Source organism: Hyperolius riggenbachi, chromosome 1, assembly GCF_040937935.1.
Source record: "Hyperolius riggenbachi isolate aHypRig1 chromosome 1, aHypRig1.pri, whole genome shotgun sequence".
In the NCBI taxonomy this organism is placed as follows: domain Eukaryota; kingdom Metazoa; phylum Chordata; class Amphibia; order Anura; family Hyperoliidae; genus Hyperolius; species Hyperolius riggenbachi.
The window spans coordinates 101,764,729-101,785,788 of NC_090646.1; the positions used below are offsets into that span (position 1 = coordinate 101,764,729).

Consider the following 21,060-nt stretch of genomic DNA (forward strand, 5'->3'; position numbering starts at 1 on the left):
CTGTCTGGCTGGCTGAGAATTAAGGAACACGGCTGTGAGCAGAACGCAGCTCTCTCCACTGTAATGCTACTGCTATTGCTACTGCAGAGTGCAGACAGAGTTTGTGGGGAGCGAGCTCTGTCGGCTGGCTGCCTCTCTCTCTCATTGGCTGGAGAAAGGCACCAGCCTAAAAAAAGAAATCTCCTGATTGGTGGGCGGGAGAGAAGGGGGGAAAAGAAGCTCCTGATTGGTGGGTGGCAGGTAAAGGGGAAAAAAAACTTCTGCAGCCGCAGGGGACCTGGCTACCTATAGCTGTCTGCATAGGAAATAGCGGCAGTGTCAAAGAGTTGTTATTTTAACGGACGCCTGTCCCAAAAGGACGGGCAGTACAGACGGGAAATTTCATGTGTTTATTACGGACTGCCCGTCCTTAGACGGACGGTTGGCAACACTGGTGTGTGTGTGTATGTGGGGGTGGGGTCACAGGGCTACAGTATATACATTACTTGTCCTGAAGTCTTCAGGCAGAGAGACCCACCATGCGCCCCCCCCCCAGGCATTGCGACGGCGGCCATGTTTCTGTAGACTGCCGAAGGTCTTCATAAACCTCCGCCCGCGTGGCCACGCCCCGCTCCCAGCTTCTTAGCCATCAATCAGGTGTTTGGTGGCTGCTGAGCTGGGGGCGGACTGTCGCCACGCAGGTGAGTGTGCACATAGCCCGGGCAACAATTTGAAGAAAAAATTGCACAGGCTCGGAGGCCGAGTGTTCACCTGCCTGGATGGATGACGTCAGGACAGGTGAGTATTTCACTGGAAGTACTCTTTAAAGGGAGGGACCCTAAATAAACTGTAAAAAGAAGAGTTTTACCTGGGGCTTCTGCCAGCCCCTTGCAGCCATCCTGTGCCCACACTGGTCCTCAACGAACCTCTGGTGCCCTGTTGTGGCTAAGTTTTGTTTTTGAGTCAGCAAGCCACTGCGCCTGTGCAGTGCTGGCTGCACGCATCCTCATTCGCCTGCACAGGACACTCCCGGTGATGGGAGCGCAAATGAGGACGAGTGGGGTACCGAAGGATCATTGAGTACTGGCGCAGACACTGGACAGCTGCAGGGGGCTGGTAGAAGCCCCAGGTAAGTAAAACCCTTTTTTACAGTTAGTTTAGGTTCCATTTAATGTTTGCAGAAGCCAATTTGCATAATTAGAATCATTTTTATTTGACCAAATAAGTTTGTACTAACAAGGAATTTGACTTGGTAGTTGCTTAATGAACATAGACAGTATGATACAGGCAGGGGTCGAGTCCTGCGTGGACGCGGGTGAACGGCGTTCACTCACTTTTTCTTCAGAGTGAACGCCGTTCACCCTGGCTTGTGTGGAGGGAGCAGAGCAGAGAAGGCGAGCTATGGGGACAGTGGGGATGGGCGGACATCTCCCCCCCCCCCATCCCTCACCTTTGTGCTCCCCTTCCTGCCTCTCCCCTCCAGCGTGTCGGGCCCGGTGGCGAAAGTGGGTGGAGACTTTCCGCCTTCTTCCAGCCGCAAGGGACGCTCCGCTCTGTGTGTGGCTAGAAGACCAGACTAGCCGCACACAGAGCGGAACGTCCCTTGCGGCTGGAACGAGGTAAGTCTCCGCCCAATTTCGCCGCCGGGCCCGACACTTAACAACGCTGGAGGGGAGAGGCAGGAAGGGAAGCACAAAGGTGAGGGATGGGGGGGGGGGGAGATGTCCGCCCATCCCCACTGTCCCCATAGCTCGCCTTCTCTGCTCTGCTCCCTCCGGGTGGGGGCACACCTGGCTACCTGGGAACATATACCCCTGCCTACATATACTGGGGACATATACACAGGGGTCTAGTCCTGGAAAAAGAAGTGAGTGTACTCACCCGGAGAATACCTGCACAGCGCGGCGCGCCAAAAATGGGCGTGGTCAAGCACACGGTGGGCGTGGTCATGGGTGGGGCCAAATATACATGACCTTAGCAGTGATGTAAAAGGTCTGATGAGGAAGTTTGAGCTCTGCCGTAGTGTATCCCCCAAAAATAGATGTAATCTCACAGCATTTCACCAAAAAGACACATAATCTGGTAGAAGTTCCTCCAAAATACAGATAATATGGAAGTGGTTCCCCCAAAATAGACAATGTGGCAGCAGCAGTTCCACCAACATACACATAATTTGGAAGCAGTTCCCCAAAATACGCGAAACCTGGCAGCGGATCACCCAAAATACACGTAACACCCAAAGGACATATAATCTGGCAGTAGTGGTCCCCCAAACATACACAATCTGGCAGCAGTTCCCCAAAACAGAGCCGGGACAAGGTCCTCCAGCACCCAAGGCTGAGACACCAAAGTGCGCCCCTCCATCCCTGCCACCCCAGCTGTCACATACTGATTGCTATTAGACTAAGAGGCGCCAAAGGGCCCACAACCTCCCCAACACCTTAATATCTAGTTATATGGCTTGCAGTCACTGCCATGTATCCCCTTTTCTTATTTCTTTCTGCTTCAAACACAATTAGGAATGACAGCTGAATGAATTCTGCGCCCCCTCCTACACTGCGCCCTGAGGCTGGAGCCTCTCCAGCCTATGCCTCGGCCCGGCCCTGCCCCAAAATACACGTAATCTGGCAGCAGCCGTTCCCCTAACATACACATAATTTGGCAGCTGTTCCCCAAAATACATAACAGCGGTTCCACAAAAATGCAGATAATCTGACAGCAGTTCCCCCAAAATAGGTACCCCCAGGTAGCCAGGTCTATAGGTGTCCCCAGTATAAGTAGCCATGAGTATAGTAGTCCCCAGTATATGTAGCCAGAGGTATAGTTGCCTAGTATATGTTGCCAGGGGTATATGTGCCCAGTATATGTAGCCAGTGGGATATGTCCCCAGTATATGTAGTCAGGGGTATATGTGCCCAGTATATATAGCCAGGGGTATATGTGCCCAGTATATGTAGCCAGGTGTATATATGCCCAGTATATGTAGGCAGGGGTATATATGCCCAGTATATGTTGCCAGGGGTATATATGCCCAGTATATGTAGCCAGGGGTATATATGCCCAGTATATGTAGCCAGGGGTATATATACCCAGTATATGTTGCCAGGGGTATATATGCCCAGTATATGTAGCCAGGGGTATATGTGCCCAGTATATGTAGGCAGGGGTATATGTCCCCAGTATATGTAGGCAGGGGTATATGTCCCCAGTATATGTAGGCAGAGGTATATGTCCCCAGTATATGTAGGCAGGGGTATATGTCCCCAGTATATGTAAGCAGGTGTATATGTCCCCAGTATATGTAGGCAGGGGTATATGTCCCCAGTATATGTAAGCAGGTGTATATGTCCCCAGTATATGTAAGCAGGTGTATATGTCCCCAGTATATGTAGGCAGGGGTATATGTCCCCAGTATATGTAGGCAGGGGTATATGTCCCCAGTATATGTAAGCAGGTGTATATGTCCCCAGTATATGTAAGCAGGTGTATATGTCCCCAGTATACACTACGGCAGAGCTCAAACTTCTTTTTCCAGGACTAGACCCCTGGATACAGGGATAGACAGTATGATACAGGGATAGACAGTATAGATAGTACAAGTCTAGGACAGTATATGCGTTAAATGGTAGCAAACGGTGAGACGGGTACATTTTTCAGTTCTATGCTGTAATGCTAACATGTTACATAGTTATTTAGGTTGAAAAAGACATACGTTCATCGAGCTCGATCAGAGAATAAGGTACAACACCAGCCCGCTCCCTCACATATCCCTGTTGATCTAGAGGAAGACAAAAAACTCATACAAGGCATGGCATGTTTACAAGCCCCAAAAGGGTTGAAAATGAATTCCCAAATCCAGATTGCAATCAGATAAAATCCCTGGATCAACACCCCTGGGAATTACCTAATAATTTTAGCCATGGATGTCTTTCAACGCATGAAAAACATCTAAGCCGCCCTTAAACGCAGATATAGAATTTGCCACAACTACTTCCTGTGGCAATATATTTCACATTTGAATCACTCTTACTGTAAAGAAGCCTTTCCTGAATAAATGGCTAAAACTTTTTTCCTCCATGCTCAGATCATGTCCCTTAGTCCTTTGCACGAGCTTAGAGACAAAAAAAAATGTATCTGACAAGCTTTTATATTGCCCTCTGATGTACAGTATTTATACATGTTAATTAAAACTCCTCTAAGGCTGTTTTGTTTTCAAAAGGAAATAAGCCCAGTTTATCTAACATTTCCTGGTGAGACCATCCATCACTCTAATCAATTTTGTTGCTCATCTCTGCACCTGCTCTAAAACTGCAACACCCTTCCTGTAAACCCAGAACTGCATACCATGTTCCAGATGCGGCCTTACTATAGAGTTAAACGGGCAATATTATGCTAGCATCCTGAGTTTTTATTTCCTTTTTAATGCATCCCAAAATTGTATTTGCTTTAGCTGCAGTGGCTTGGCATTGATTACAATTATTTAACTTGTTGTCAACGAGTACTTATAAGTCCTTCTCCAAGTTTGATGTCCCCATCTGTGTCCCATTTATTTTGTATGGTGCTAGACCATTGGTGCAACCAAAATGCAGGATTTTACATTTTTTAGCATTCAATTTCATCTCCCATTTATGTGCCCATACAGCCATTCTATCCACATTCTTCTATGTCACAATCTTGATAATTCTGCACAATTTTGTATCATCTACAAAAATAGCGAAATTACTTTCTACTGCATCTACTAGCTCATGAATAAATACATTGAAGAGTATTGGACAGGGGCGTAACTAGAAGCCACCGAGCCCCCCTGCAGAGATTCTGACAGCCCCCTCCTGGGCCCGCTCAGGGCCGTTTTGGGGGGCTGGAGCATGAGGGGAAAACCATGGCCACGCTCGGTGTGGAGGGGGACAGTCCCCACCTCCCTCGCCTCGGGCTCTCCCCTCTGCGCTCCCCTCCAGCTTAAATTAGTGTCTGGGCAGCGGTGGGCAGATACATACCTTCCTTGCGTTCCACCGCGGATACTTCTCGCTCTAGTGTCTGACGCTACTTCCTGTTTATAGACGAAGTGACGTCAGACGCTAGAAAGAGGAACATTCCTGATGCAACGCAAGGAAGGTATGTATTTGCCTGCTTCCCATCCGCTGCCCAGACACTAATTTAAGCTGGAGGGGAGAGCCCGAGGTGAGGGAGGGTTGGGACCGTCCCCCCTCCCCACCGACTGTGGCCACGGCTTTCCCCTCATGCTGTGTCCCCTCCAGCCCCCAAAATGGCCCTAAGCGGGCCCCGCGGGAGCCGGGGCTGCAGGCCCTATTGTTACGCCCATGGTACTGGACCCAGTACAGACCCCTGTGGGACACCCACTGCTAACAGTCACCCATTTTGAATTTGATCCATTGACCACAACTCTTTGCTTTCTGTCCACTAGCCAGTTCCATATCCATGCACACAGATTCTTCCCTAGTCCTTGCATCCTCAACTTTTGCACCAGACTGTTGTGGAGGACAGTATTGAAGTCCAAGTATATCACATCTACAGAATTCCCAGTATCCACATTAGCATTCACCACCTTATAAAAGCTGAGCATGTTAGTCAAACAAGACCGGTCCTTAGTAAACCCATGCTGTTGCTGACAAATAAAGGGGTTTATCGATAACTAAACTTAGTTCCCTTAGTACCCGAGGATGTATGCCATGCCAGGTGGTGCCTTATCCGTTTTGATTTTATTTAGTCTTGCCTTCACTCTTTCTGTGTTGAGAGGTCCCAAGCTCTGCCACAGCTCAGGACCCCCAAACCACATGCTACACCTCAGGGGGTAGAATGGGCAGTCCTTCAGAGACTAACTGCCAGTGCTTCCCGTAACCACATCACAACGTGAAACTGAAAGTGTCCCTTTAGGCGTTACAGAGAATTCAGTTCAGCCAGTGCATACATCGGTACTGCAGATCTGGACATATACAGTGTTTCTCAACATTTTATAAGTGTGTACCCCTTTTAAAACCCTGAACTCATCGAGTACCCCCTAGCATAGTAAACATGATCACAAGTACCACTTGACAAATGTATATTTAATCGTAGTACAGATAATTGCTTCTAAACAATGTGCAAGCATTTATTATTGCTTTTAATTAGCTAAAATACTAATTTGGTGTTGTTTAAATAAAAATTATAATTTTCTAAATCTCTAAATTTGTTATTCTTGGTTAAAGAGAGTCTGAAGCGAGAATAGATCTCGCTTCAGACCTCATAGCTAGCAGGGGCATGCGTGCCCCTGCTAAAACGCCGCTATAGCGCGGCTTAACGGGGGTCCCTGTCCCCCCAAACCCCCTCCGAGCAGCGGGGGAGCGCTTCCTGGTTGGGGCAGGGCTAACCGCCGCAGCCCTGCCCCATGCGCGTCTGTCAGACGCGTACCTCCGCCTCTCCCCCGCCCCTCTCAGTCTTCCTTCACTGAGAGGGGCGGGGGAGAGGCGGCGATGCGCGTCTGATAGACGCGACTGGAGGCAGGGCTGCAGCCGTTAGCCCTGCCTCCAGGAAGATCAGGTCCAGCGACCTTTTTTCCGACCCAGGTTTGCGGGGGGTGGGTTGGGGGTGAAGGGACCCCCGTTAAGCCGCGGGATAGCGGCGTTTTAGCAGGGGCACACGTGCCCCTGCTATATATAAGACCTGAAGCGAGATTTAGTCTCGCTTCAGTGTCTCTTTAAGTATATCAAGCCCGAGTACCCCCTGGACCCATCAGAAGTACCCCCTGGGGTACGCGTACCGCATGTTGAGAACCTAGGTACTGGCTGACTGGCTGTGCTCTGCAGATCAGGCTTATTGCAGGTGCTGCTTGGTGAGTTAGCATTGCCTTTCCATATGTGTTTTTTCTCTTCAACTTAGGCATGCCAATTCAAGTTGAGACCACCCCCTAAAAGACCATGGCCATGACATCACACTGTGGGAGGGGTTTCACCACAATCTCAGCCACACAGACCCCCTTGATGATCTATTCGAGAAAAGGCAAACATTTCTCATGGGAAAGGTACTGATTGTTTTTTTTTTCTTGCATATGCATTTTTCAAGTCTTTTGCATGCGTTTTTATGTGTTTGCGGTCCGCACATACAAAATGCAAATCACTAGGAAGACAATCACTAGGAAGCGGAAATACATCACAAAAAAATAAAAAAAAGCATATTATAACATATGGAAAACGCATAAAAAACACATACCATTGCGTTACAATTGCCTTCCATTATGTGCGTTTTTCATGCGTTTTTGAAAATTATGCAACAAATCCAGCATTTTTAAAACCGCATATGCATTTTTTTATGAGGCCCATTGACATGCATTAGCGGCAAAAAACTTTGCATTTTCCGCAATGTTAGCGTTTCTGCTATGTGTGTTCCTAGCCTAAAGCAAAGGACACAGAATCCAATTATATAAAGGCAGCCTTAGTCGCTGCATTAATGGAACAAACCACTAGGTGGCACAAGAACACAACAGTTAGAGTATTTTACTTTTTTTTCCTTTATAGGAAACCTGATTTCAAGAGAATAGTTATATTTACTTTTAAAATATATTCCTTGCCTGGCTATTGTGATGTCTGTTTCTACAGAGAATAGGGGAATTTTCACACCACGGGAAATTATGCAGTGTTTGCGCTGTGATTGCCGATAAGCTACGGTGACCAGACGTCCCGGATTGCCCGGGACGCGTCCCGGATTCAAGGTTCGCCTTCCCAGGCTGCATGAGGTCCTTGGAAACGTCCCGCTTTTAGCAGCGGGACGTCCCGGCCTCGGGACTCTGGTCACTTTATTGCATGAACTGACAGCGGCGTCTATAGACGCTGTGCCAGTTCACTGCCCGCAGCCCCGCTCCAGCCTACTTACTGTCTTCCGTTGTTTGTAGATTCACCCTCTCACCACCACTCACCAGGTCAGTAGTCTTGACCTGTCGGCCGGTGCAGGTCCCCAGCAGGTACACCACTCCTGCTAAACCACACTGTAGATCGTTGAAATCAGAGACCGCCCTCAGAAGGCTTTTTCAACCACTGTATTCACAGGAAACCAAGCATGACAAAATACACGACATGTTTCGGGCGTCGCCCTTCCTCACTTGAGGAAGGGCGACGCCCGAAACATGTCGTGTATTTTGTCATGCTTGGTTTCCTGTGAATACAGTGGTTGAAAAAGCCTTCTGAGTGCGGTCTCTGATTTCAACGATATACTTACTGTCTTCCAGTGTTCCGACACCGGCAGGCGAGCAGGGCTACGGCAAGATGGCTGCCGAAGCCCTGTACTGGAGACTATTTGTGTCTCCAGTACAGGGCTTCGGGCGCCATCTTGCCGTAGCCCTGCTCTGCCTGTTAGCGCGGGAGACTGCAGGAGGATCGTCCGGGGGAGATGCGCGCCAGAGGAGTCTTCTGCCAGGTGAGTAAATGCTTTTTTCCCCCAGATGTTGTCCACAATGCGTTTATTTTGTACTGACATGTTTGCCCGCAGTGCGTTTATTTTGTGCTGACATGTTTGCCCGCAGTGCGTTTATTTTGTGCTGACATGTTTGCCTGCAGTGCATTTATTTTGTGCTGACATGTTTGCCTGCAGTGCGTTTTTTTTGTGCTGACATGTTTGCCCGCAGTGCGTTTATTTTTTGCTGACATGTTTACCCGCAGTGCGTTTATTTTGTGCTGACATGTTTGCCCGCAGTGCGTTTATTTTGTGCTGACATGTTTGCCCGCAGTGCGTTTATTTTGTGCTGACATGTTTGCCCGCAGTGCGTTTATTTTGTGCTGACATGTTTGCCCGCAGTGCGTTTATTTTGTGCTGACATGTTTGCCCGCAGTGCGTTTATTTTGTGCTGACATGTTGTCCATTGCGTTTATTTTGTGCTGACATGTTGCCCACAATGCGTTTATTTTGTGCTGACATGTTGCCCACAATGCGTTTATTTTGTGCTGACATGTTGCCCACAATGCGTTTATTTTGTGCTGACATGTTGCCCATTGCATTTATTTTGTGCTGAAATTTTGCCCACATTGCGTTTATTTTCTGGTGTCTGGGGTAACTGTTGCTGCATTTATTATTTAATGGTCATAGTTGGCTCTGTTTGCTGCTTTGGGGTTACGGTATACTATTAAATAGCATCACACAGTTTCTGCACACCCATGATGCAAAACCTCTTCTGACCACATCATGGCGTAAACACTGCTTTCTCATGCCTCGCTGTTACATCATTATGTTAGCTCCGCCCATACAATGTCATGGCCACACCCATGCGCGCCGCATCCCCCATTTTTCAGCGCGCCGCCCCCGTGTTTTTTGCCCCCCCCCCCCCCGTCCCAGGTTGAACCAACAAAAACCTGGTCACTCTGATAAGCAAATGACTAGTGCAGTAGCTTGCTATGGGAGCATTCACACTGTAGTGTTTGTGATGGCAAAAGTGCACACTCACACACACTTCACCCATCGCCAGTGGCGTAGCTAAGAAGCTGTGGACCCCAAAGCAAGTTTTACATTGGGGCCCCCCAAAAACTCTATACATAATAATTGATGCGGTGCACCAAAACCTGCCAATGGCAACTAGAGTGTCAGAGGTGCACGAAGGGAATGGGGAACAGTTTGTTACTGATTACCACTATTCAAAGTATCTATAGAAGTCAAAAGCCCCAAATAAGCAGTTGTCTATCTAGCGCTGAAACTACTGTTCACATATTGGAACAACATCCACCACCTATAAAGGCATAAGCTTATGCCTTGATAAAGGGGACCTGATTGTCCCCGAAACGATTGTCGGTTGAGACGATTTGGTGTGTATTATATATGTGCATTGGAACAATAAAAGCACGTTGTTCCTTGAAGACTGTGGCCTCAATTCACGGAGCTTTATCAAACACTTTATCAAACGTTTGATAATTTACCTCATGGGTAAAATCTAATTTTGAAGTCACTAAGGTGTTATATATTTATTGAACGTTTTATCGGTAAAACATTCGATAAATATATAACACTTTAGTGAATTCAAAATTACGTTTTACCCATGAAGTAAAGTATCAAACGTTTGATAAAGTGTTTGATAAAGCTCCGTGAATTGAGGCCTGTGTGTGTATCCCTCTTTTGACGACTGTTGGATTGTCGCTGCTACGGGTTCCAGCACCAGCACTGCTCTAATATAAGTGTGTGATTCTTTCGATTGAAGGGTCACTTGCATAGTGTACCCCTCCCGGCTATCATTCGCATGCCCCTGCATGCCCTTCTCTACGTCACTGGATTCCCAGCTTCCCCGTCATACTTGCGTTATTCCATACATGCTCACCGCACTGCCGCCACCAAAAATGTAAATTTTTTTGCACTGCGCATTGACTTCAATACATTCCGCCACTGCTGCCTCGCCGCGGAAGTCGCACAGTAACATGCTGTTGACTTTGTGAGGGTCGGCAGCGAATCAGTTACTTCCAGCATGAAGCGGATAGTGTACTGAGCCCCATACACTTTATTTGCTGTTGCGTTACCCTGTGTGCAGAAAAGGTAATGCATCGCCAAAAAAAAGTGTATAAGTGTAAAAGGGGCCTCCGTGTTTAGTAACCGCATCTGGAATATATATACAAATAATAAAAACAGCACACAAAGCATGACCACTTGGTCTATTCTTAACAATGTTAATAATTAAAATTTAATCACAATGCTTTGACAGTTCTGTCTGTATTGAACCATGATTGGATGAAAGGCGTGTGCTAAAAAAAATGGCTCAAAGCCTCTTGGCCCCGGTTTTCTGTGGTGAGGCGCACATCAGTTACATGTTTCTGAAAACTATACGTCTGCAGTGTATTATTATTCTGTATAATCTGATATAACAATGTAAAAGTGAAAACAAAAATCAACATGATGACCTCATGAAGGAGATTATTCCAAGAATAAAGCAATAATAGCTTTGGCATATTACGCTCCAAATGCTAAACCACAACATGTCAGGTTATATTTTCTTTTGTTTTACAAGGTATTTATGGGGCCTCGGATTGAATTTCATACAGATGGAATAAAAAAATAAAGATAATGTCAAACTTAGTTTTCTATTACGCTACATTATTATCGGCAGGACAAGCTTAAACTTTTCACTTTCTCACACATAAGGAACTGAACTCAGATTTGTGAAATAAGAGACACTTGATTAGCAAAGATGAATTTCAGAACACTCAGGCCTTTTCAGAGCTATTTTCAGCTGAACAAACATTTATTTATCTCATCCAGTTTCTACGGCTAAGTTTACAGTGGGATTTGTGTTGTGTTCCTTGTGAAAATAGGAACACAACAGAACGGAAACGTTTTGCATGTTGTGTCACATACAGTGAAGCATATTGTCAATGAACAGTATGCTTTACTGATAATGTGTTGCAATACTGCATTCTATTACATTGCACCACATCAGAAGCAATTTGAACGTTGCATAAATTAACCTCCCTGGCGTTATGATTTTTTCCAGGTGTAGGTTCTAAAAGTCGTGCAATTTTTTCACAAGCTTTTAGACCCTAAAAACAAGAAGAAAAAAAAACATACCACAGAGAGATCTGCAGTACTGTAGGTCCTGCATATAACTCACTCAGGCATGGGATTACCGCTCTGTGCTGCGGATTTCCGTCCCGAGCCGGACGCGGGATTACCGCTAAGGAGGTTAAATGTTGCAGTGCGACTTTCTATGTTACAATGTGTTCGTTATGTTAAGCAACGTACACAGATCCAACTAGCACACAACATGCGCATGACCACCAGCATCACCCGACGAACTGCACGACTTGATGTACTGCACGACCTGCAGGTTCACACATTCAGACAGATAAACGACCAACTCCTTTACATACTGCGCATGCAAGTGGAATGACGGACTACAAACTGAAAACAAGTACAAGTCATTTAAAATATGTTTAAATGACTTGCACATACGCATCAACTGCACAATATCAGACCAACATTCGTGTGAGTTGATCCGACAGTTGGATTGGGCAAGCCAAATATCAGGAACCGGCCTCACAGCAAGCCCGCAGAGACAGTTCCCGACTGGGGTTTGACCAGACCGAGAGGGGAAGCAGCCTTATTCAAGCTAGCACAAGGCTGTAACCCCTCAACAACACTTCAACCACCACCAGCAGCTGCTAGACACTTTGACAATTCCCACTCTGTTGTCGAGTGGCCTGCACTCAGTCCAGCGTTTTCATAATTGGGTCAGCTTTGAGCTTTAGGCCAGAATACAACAACGCCACACACCCAATGCAATCACACGGTAGCAAGGCACAATCCAAGCATTACAATCAGGCACTGAACTTGTAACAAACACTGCAGTCTCTCTCTAGGAATGTGAGCTCTGCTAGTACATCAGAAGTCAGGCTTATTAAATAAGGATTTAATATTCCAAAAAGTAGAACAGTGCAGAAAGAAATATATACAAAGTTATTTATGAAACAAAGTAAAAAGTTACAAAAACAAAGTAAAAAAGTACAAAGGCACACAACAAGACAGTTTGTAAAAATAAAAACGGGAATCAAAACAGAAATTGAACCAGCGCAAAGGTCCAACTTGGTCGTGGGAGGACATGGGGTCTGATCGGGAATCAGGGACCTCTCTAGCTCAGCGCTACCTCCAGGAGAAGACAAGTTCTGAATTTTCCATGCTGACTTTTAAAGGAAGGTGCATAGCCTTACGTTATCTAATGTTCAGATCCAGAATTAATTTAATTTCTTTAGATGATATCACGGTTTTCAAAGACCTCTGTAATATCCCAGCTTGCTGTGATATGCAAATTTCAAAGGTTCCTTTTCCTGTTCCCAGACTCTAGACCAATGGTGTATACAGACTTCAAAGCAATGCAAACACCTCCAGCACATCAGACTATTCAGGACAACTGGTTGGGTAATTATCTAATTAACTGTTTCCTTGCTGGAGGCTAGGTAAATACACAATGTCCAGGTGTCTGGGAGCTTTTCAACTTAGTTGGTCTATTCAAATTAGATTCACAGAAAGCTGCAGATTTTCTCTTTCAAGATCTCTTCCTACTTTACCCAGTGTCCAGGTGACAATCATTCCCTAAAGCCAGGCTGTCTCCAGACGTGCTAACCAGGGTGCTAAGTAGGTTAGCACCGGATTTCTCAATCAGATCGCGCGCTAACTTTGTGCGCAAAACTTTACACGCGCAAAGTCCTATGCGCGCTAAGTCCCACAGGCTTTAATGAGCACTTTGAGCGGAGCGCCCTGCGCTCTGTGCAGTGCGCGCATAAAGTTTTACGCGCATAAAGTTTTACGCGCGAAAAGCTTGTTTAGATGTGCTAAGGGGGTTTTCACAGGCGTGCTAACAGTTAGCACCGCTTTGTGAATCAAGCCCTTTGTATTACTTCTTTTCTGGGTCCACTGACGTCAGGAAGTGAAAATCTAAATTGCTCTGCAAAAGCGCTTACAAAAGTGATTTTCTAAGCTCAAAGTGCAGGGAAAAGCACTTTGAAAAAAGCTCAATAAATCGCTCAGCGCTTGCGATAGATCTGGTGATTTATAATGTGAACAAGGCCTAAGGCCCCAAGACATACTAGAAGGCAAGAGATACAAAGGTATTTGCTCACTTAACCAGTTCACCCCCAAGGGTTTTTATCCTAACGGACCAGAGCAATTTTCAGTTGTCAGCGCTCCTCCCTTTTATTCCCTAATAACTTTATTACTACTTATCACAAGAAAATGATCTATACCTCGTTTTTTTCGCCACCAATTAGGCTTTCTGTGGATAGTACATTTTGCTAAGAATTTTTTTATTCTAAATGCATTTTAATGAGAAAAACAGAAAAAAAAAGAAAAAAAATCATTATTTCTCAGTGTTCAGCCTTTATAGTTTTAAAATTAAACATTCTCCTGTGGATAAAACAAACACGTTTTATTTGCCCAGTGGTCCCGATAATTAAACCGTTTAGATTATGTCCCTACCACAATGTATGGCGACAGTATATTATTTTGAAATATAAGTGGTTATTTTTCTGTTTGTTCTGGCCATAATTACAAGCCCCTATGTAATAAATTAAAATTAATTTTCCCCCATAAAATATAGAATAAAAAAAGCTGAGTCCCTAAGGTAACTATTTATTTATTTTTTTTAAGCTGATTTTTTTTTTTACAAGTGTTTTTTTTGGGGGGGAGGGTTGGAAGTGTAATTTTATTAATGATGTGTATATACTTGAAAATGTATGTATTTTGTAAGTGTAATATACTTTTTGGCCACAAGATGGCGCTGGTGAACACTCATAGGACGTGTTCACTTTTTTTTTTTTTTTTTACACACTTTATTAAACTGTTACATTTCCTGTTTATGTGAATGGACGTAGCCGCTGTTCGCGGTCACGTCCATTCACTCCAGGCACTGCGATTGGGTAGAGGACTGTTCAGTCCTCTTCCCCAATCGCCCAGCACGGGATCCCGACGGTAATGGCGGCGGTAGCGGCGGACACACGGCGGTAGCAGCGGCGGGAATGCGCGACGTATTAAAACGTCATGTTGCTGTTAATAGCGGTAAGCATGACGTTTTAATACGTTAGGATGGCGGTAAATGGTTAAATATAGCTGTGGAGATCACACAGCACATGTAAATATTGCCATTACACAAACTGCAAATAGTGCGACTTGCGTTATACACTTAACATATGTGTACGAATGTAAAGTTTAGTGAACACCCCTCTTTCTGTCTCAACAAATGATTCATCTTTCCTTAGCTGTTTATCTTATGATTTGTCTTTCCCTATCTGTTTTCCTCATGAATAAGCTCTCCTAGGCAACTGTGCAATTAGATTGTAAGCTCCCAAGGGCAGAGATCTCCCCCTGGTGTTTCTGCTGTAATTTATCATATGAACATGCGTCAGTACTGGTGATGTCTCATACCACATATCTACTATGTACAGTATGTATCTGTAATTGTATTGCAGGTTGTCCTCATTGTACAGTGTGTGGAACTTCTCATGTATTTATGCTCCAGTCCCCAATACTGTCTGTTTTGTACTGTGTACAGTGGTACGGAAGATGTTGGCACTATATAGATAAAAAATAATAAACTGTTTCTCCTAGGAGCTAATTTTTCATCTTACCTAGAAATTTTTTTTAATCACCAAGCAACTAAAAAAGCACAAACAAAATAGGTACAAAAGTACATCAAACTTATTCTTAAAGAGACACTGAAGCGAAAAAAAAATATATGATATAATGAATTGGTTGTGTACTATGAATAATTTCTAGAAGATTAGCAGCAAAGAAAATATTCTCATACTTTTATTTTCAGGTATATAGTGTTTTTTCTAACATTGCATTATTCTATAATATGTGCAGATTACACAACACTCAGCATTCAAAATGAGTCTTTCAGAGCAGTCTGTGAAGTAATGACCTCTCCTCTAGCAGAGAAAAAGTAAACAGTTCACTTACAGTTGAGATAATAAAAGTCAGATAACAGCCCTCTCCACGACTAACTTAGTCGGAGAGCTTAATGGCTTGTTTGCATAGAGATAACAACTGGAGTTTCTCAACTCTTCCTGTACTGGAAACAATTAGACTGATGTATCTGATCTTAATGTTTTATTTCTTAGCTGTACTACACATACAAATCATAATATCATAATTTTTTTTCGCTTCAGTGTCTCTTTAAGGCCCGTACACACGCCTGACTGCAGGCAACGACGGGTCCGTCGTCACCTCCCGCTGGGAGGGTTTTCAGCAGACAGTCCGGCGTGTGCACAGTTTGTCGGCGGACTGATAAGGCTGTTTCTGAGCGATCTGCCGGGCGGATCGCTGAGAAACAGCCTTATCAGTCTGCAGACAGACTGTACACACGCCGGACTGTCGCTGGAACGCCCGCCCAGAGGGAGGTGACGACAGACCCGTTGTTGCCTTCAGTACGGCGTGTGTACGGGCCTTATGTATTTCTATGCTTGCTGGGAGTTTAAAATGTACTTTTGATAAGGTGTGAAAGCATGTCCTGTCAGAGAACTCAGGAGAAAAGTTAATTGCATACGGGCCATTATCTGTTTATCTCTTGAATTAACGATCCTTATAGCTGAGGTGAACAAAGAGTAATGCCAAATACGGTAATTCCAGTGGCAAGCTGTGAGAATCAACCCCAAAATGGCAGCTTTTCCATTCGGCACACCCTGTGCCAAAAAGTGTGGGCTGTGTGTGTGTGTGGGGGGGGGGGGGTAGAAAAGAGGGAGTGGCAGACATTATTTACCTCACAGATGTATCATGCCAAAGCTTTGGGCACTACGCGGCTTCGCTGCAAAAAGCCCGTCTTCGTCCCTTAGGGGGAAGTTCTTTTTATGGTGTGGTGAGAGGGGACAAAGTAAGATTTGCTAACAACACTACTAATCATTTTGACCTGCATTTTTTTATTGAAGTAGCCACCGACTATTCATTTTATATCATTTCCATGTTAGGTTAAAGACTTAGATTAAAACTAATGGTGCTTCATAACCTAAAATCAGAATTTTTCTTCACGAGAATGCATTGTTAAATAAAAACAGGCTGCATGTTAACGTAACCAATGAATGGGTTGGTGCAATTTCTCAATCAAAGCTTTAGGACCATACATTCATAAAACCATTAGGGAAGGGAGAGGCAGGCTTGTGGTAATGGTGAAAACATTGGCAGCGATGTTCATGTGCAAGATAATCTGCCCCTGCAGGCTTCAGCTAGACCACAAGCTATTCCGGGTCTTACCCCTAGGGGGTGATCCAGCCGGTAACTGCTTCTGGCAACAGCATCACGCACAGCTAATGAGATCTGTAGGATAGGGGTGAGGTAAATAGGAATGACTAATAGGAATCACGTTACATAGCCGTGGAGAGAGCGTGCAGATTTTATTACCTTTCAGAAATGTCTTTGTAATGCGTATTCTCACCATGGTGATGTCACACTTGACTTTTAAACTTTTAGAAAGGCAGATGTGTTTAGAAGAGAAGATTTCATGTAAACTAATCAGTGAGCTTTCAGGCGATATTTATGACAGCGCTGTGTGCCTTGGGCAGGGCCGAGAAACATTGTGGTCATCATAAGGAATGCGCGGTGATTCTTAGTATATGTCAAGTGTCCCTTATTCAGAAGGACAGTCCCTCTTTGGGAACCAAATTCACCTGTCCTTCTTTCTTACTCATTTGTCCCTCTTTCAGGACTGATGTACAGATTTGTGTAAATATATGCATTTTTCTGCTGAAAATGTGTTTAATTGACTCCAAACTTTATTTCCATCCATTAAATTAATATATTTCTTAGTTCCAAATATTAATATGAAGAAAATGTCATGATGAGAGAAAGGGCCAGTGTGACTAGAATTCTAAAATTACATCTTTTGCTCGTGACTTTTTAGTGGTATGCATGTGTTAGGGGTGTGGCAGGGGTGTGATTAGGGGTGTGGCAGGGGCGTGTCTTAAAGTGCCCCACTTTCTTATCTCAAAAAGTTGGGAGGTATGATGGTGACTAAGGAAAAATGAAGATCACATTTACCAGTATTGCAATGGCAAAGCAATGTTTTCCTGAGAGCAGGAGCAGGCACCTTTGTCCCTGCGGTAATGTGTGTTTCCATCTCTCTGGCGCTCTGCAATCGACTTCTTTGTCTTCCTTGGCCGAGTTTAACCTAGTGTGTGTACGAACCTTAAAGTGAACCTGAAGTTAAAGTGATATGGAGGCTGCTGTATGTATTTCCTTTTAAGGAATACCACTTGCCTGGCTGTGCATAAAAAAGGCGAAGCAGGTGGTTTAGGTGCCGCCATAGCAGCAATGTTGTACTGCGTGGCTAGATCGACATCTCCTCTCCACTCACAGCGCTGCAATGCTGACATCCTCTTTAGAGTTCCAATCACATGATATGTTATGTGATCGTAACCCAGGGGATAATGTCAGCATTGCAGTGCCACCTGGTGGCGGAAGAGGGGTGATGAAAGAGGCTCTTTTATCACTCCTCTTCCACCACTGGGCGGCGTTGCAGGGCTGCCACCATCCCCGGGGTTACGATCACATGTCATATCATGTGATTGGAACTCCGAAGAGGATGTTGGCATTGCAGGGCCGCCGGCAGAGGAGAGGAGATGGCATCCAGCCGCCCGAAACAGGTAAATATGAAAGCTCTGTGCTTCTCTGCACACCGTGCCAGGCTGGGGAAGGCACACTTCCCCAGTGGCAAAAAAATAAATAAATTGTCCCTGCAGAGCACATACAGCTTTTCTGCTAAAGGGTTCAAGAAAAACATTTCTTCATTACAATTTATAGAAATCTTACAATAACCCCTGCAGTGTTTACTTCCTGGTTTCCTGGGAGCACTGAAGTGTTAAGCCCGTGTTTACATATTTGTCCAGTACAACTGCACAGCTCAGCACAGATCAGACAGAGCTGACAGCCTTGATTTACACTTGCTCATTACTTGAGGACAAGGGGGAATTAGACTAATCTCTCTAAACACACAGAGTAAATTATATGTGGTTTCCTTGTCTTCTGTGCAAGAGTTTCGGTCCGCTTTAAAACTCATAACACAAACGTGTTATGAGCTGTGGTGTTCCAGCGAACCCCTAAAGGGGGGTATTGTCTTATATCTGTATGAAACACTTGGCCAGCCTTTGGCACTCATAAAGACTAAATCTATTGCATTACGGGAAGCTTACATTTAAGTACTGTATATACTCGAGTAGAAGTCTAGAAATTTAGGTCTGATGAAGTATAAACGTGTAGGGGTCGACTTATACATGAGTCACGGGCAAAACTGAGCACACTGAGTAATAGGTGTACTATTAGTGACATTCCCATTTGTAGCAATTTACCCTGTGGTAAGTGATACTGTGGGGAAAGGGAATGCCAAGAAAACACAGGTCTGAAAGTCTTGGCCACAACAATTAACAAGGAAAAGGGCAGGGGGAAATACTGGGCTGCAGGAAGGGGGCTGTCAGCTTGTTTACTGTACAGAGCTACAATAACTCAACATGCGTACAGAAACATCAAAAACAGCAGCGCAGCTTAATGTGCTGGAGCACACGCTATGCATGCCTTACTTAGCAGCGCTCACTGCCATGTAAGGAGCGTGCCATCCCTTAGTTACGCGCAATGGTTCCGTAGCAACGCGTGTAACTTTAAATGCGGACGGTCCTGTGAAGTATCGCTACCGCGATACTTCACTAGTGGCTGTTACTACATCAATTAACATGTTAATTGACATAGCGTGCGCTCCAGCACAAGCTGCGCTGCTGTTTTTGATGTTCCTGTACGCATGTTGGGTTATTGTGGCTCTGTACAGTCAATTAACAAGCTGACACATCATTGCATTCCAGCAGTTCTGGAAGTGTGGTTAACTTACAGACAACAAAGGGTGATTTGCTTATTCAGCAGTGATGCATCCTGGGACACATCATATACTCCCTCCAACCTAAATTATCGCAAATACCTGTTTTAAGAAGGAACACTTTTGTTTTATTTTCATTGATATTCTATTTCTGATCCATGCATAGGATCAATTTTTTTTTATTTACTATTTAAACATGTGTAATTTGGTTAGTGCTTCTCTGGTTATGCCAAATAAAAACTTTTGAAACTAAAATTTACTGATATTCTATGTTTTAAAATTGTAAAAAAAATGTTTTAGAAATGTAAATTACCATTCTAAAATATCAGTAAATATGGATAATATTTTACTACAACTTCACCTAACGCTATTCTCACACAGAACCATCCCTGTCTAACTTTAAAAGGAACCTGATGTGTGAGACCATTGGAAGCTGCCATATTTATTTCCTTGTAAACAATACAAGTTGCCTGGCAGTCCTGCTGAGATTTCTGGTCAGAAGGGTCTAAATAACACACCTAAAATAAGCATGCAGCTAATCTTGTCAATCTTGTCAGATTTGTCATAGACATCTGATCTGCATGCTTGTTCATAGTCTATGGTTTAAAGTATTAGAGGCAGAGGGTCAGCAGTACAGCCTGGCAATGTGCATAGTATGAAAGGAAATAAACATGTCAACCTCCAAATGCCTGTCGCCTCGGGCTCCCTTTAACTGCCCTTCCCCCTCCCGCCTAACCTTAAAAACACCCCCCTACACCTAACCTTAACCGCCCCCCACCTCACACCTAAACTTTAAAAACGGAAGTCGTTGGTTTCGGCACTCACCACTGGGCACTAAAACCAGCAATGTTTTGCGCGCGGGGCACACGGGGAGTGTTATTCAGGGCTCTGGCGATCGCCAGATCACTAATTACACCTTCCTCCTTATTGCAAGGATTTGGAGGAGTAATTGTATTTAGAGTAAACCAAAGACCTCGTAAAGTAAAGATTTGATACTCACCAGTGGCCAGTACCATAAAAAACCCGTCTGAGTCCCACGCCGTCCTCCCGTGGTCTGCCGTTCAGCCGCAATCAGCCCCGGTAACTGGCTCAGTAGCATTAGCCCGGGTCTACTGCACATGCACGGGAGGTCCGCACATGGGCAGAAAACCCAAACTGGACCTGACTGAGCCAGTTACTGGAGCTGATCGCGGCTGAACGGCAGATGGCGGGAGGACAGCATGGGACTCAGTTGTGTTTATGGGGCGGCACGAAGCCCCGGGTAAGTATCAAATCTTAACTTTACAAGGTCTCTGGTACACTTTAACGCCGCCGGGGAGTTTAGTGGCAGCAGGGAGAGCCGTCATTTGGCTCTCCCGGCGCCCAACTCACCGATGGTGTACTAACACGTATGCTTAAAAACACCCCCCACACCTTACCTTAGCCACCCACACTCACACACACCTTACCCTTAAAAACACCCGCCTACGCCTAACCTTAACCTATCCCAATCCGCCAATCCACTGCAGTTATGATAATGATGGAGCTACGGCATAGGCGCCATTATAAATTTGGGCTATAGTGATACATTTGGGTGTCCAAATTTCACACTATAGCGGCACCCATGTTTCTTCTAATAGCAGATGCCCAAATTCCCTTCTTCAAAAACGAATGGCTAATTGTGAGTTGGTCGCGTATTAGTCAAGTGCAGAAAATGGGGTATACCTGTACAGACATCTGCCTGACTGAAATCATAGCTCCCAACTGTCCCTTTTTCAGAGGGACAGTCCATCTTTGGGAGC

At 45.0% G+C, this 21,060-nt stretch overlaps 1 protein-coding gene across 5 annotated transcripts in view; it reads left to right on the plus strand.

Annotated features, from left to right (window-relative positions):
* Nucleotides 1-350: 350 nt before the first annotated feature.
* The window catches only part of C1QTNF7 (C1q and TNF related 7), a 147,155-nt gene continuing 126,445 nt past the window's right edge, over nt 351-21,060 (plus strand). For 3 of the 5 annotated variants that reach the window (XM_068267593.1, XM_068267575.1, XM_068267602.1), the window contains exons 1-2: nt 351-777; nt 6,853-6,994. Coding sequence is in view for 2 of the 5 variants with exons in the window: in XM_068267575.1 (XP_068123676.1) it covers nt 6,986-6,994 (9 nt within the window). In the remaining 3 variants the exon portion in view is untranslated. Of the gene's footprint in view, nt 778-6,852; nt 6,995-12,766; nt 12,850-21,060 lie in introns of those variants that run through there. The other 2 variants (XM_068267584.1, XM_068267612.1) reach the window with 2 other exon arrangements.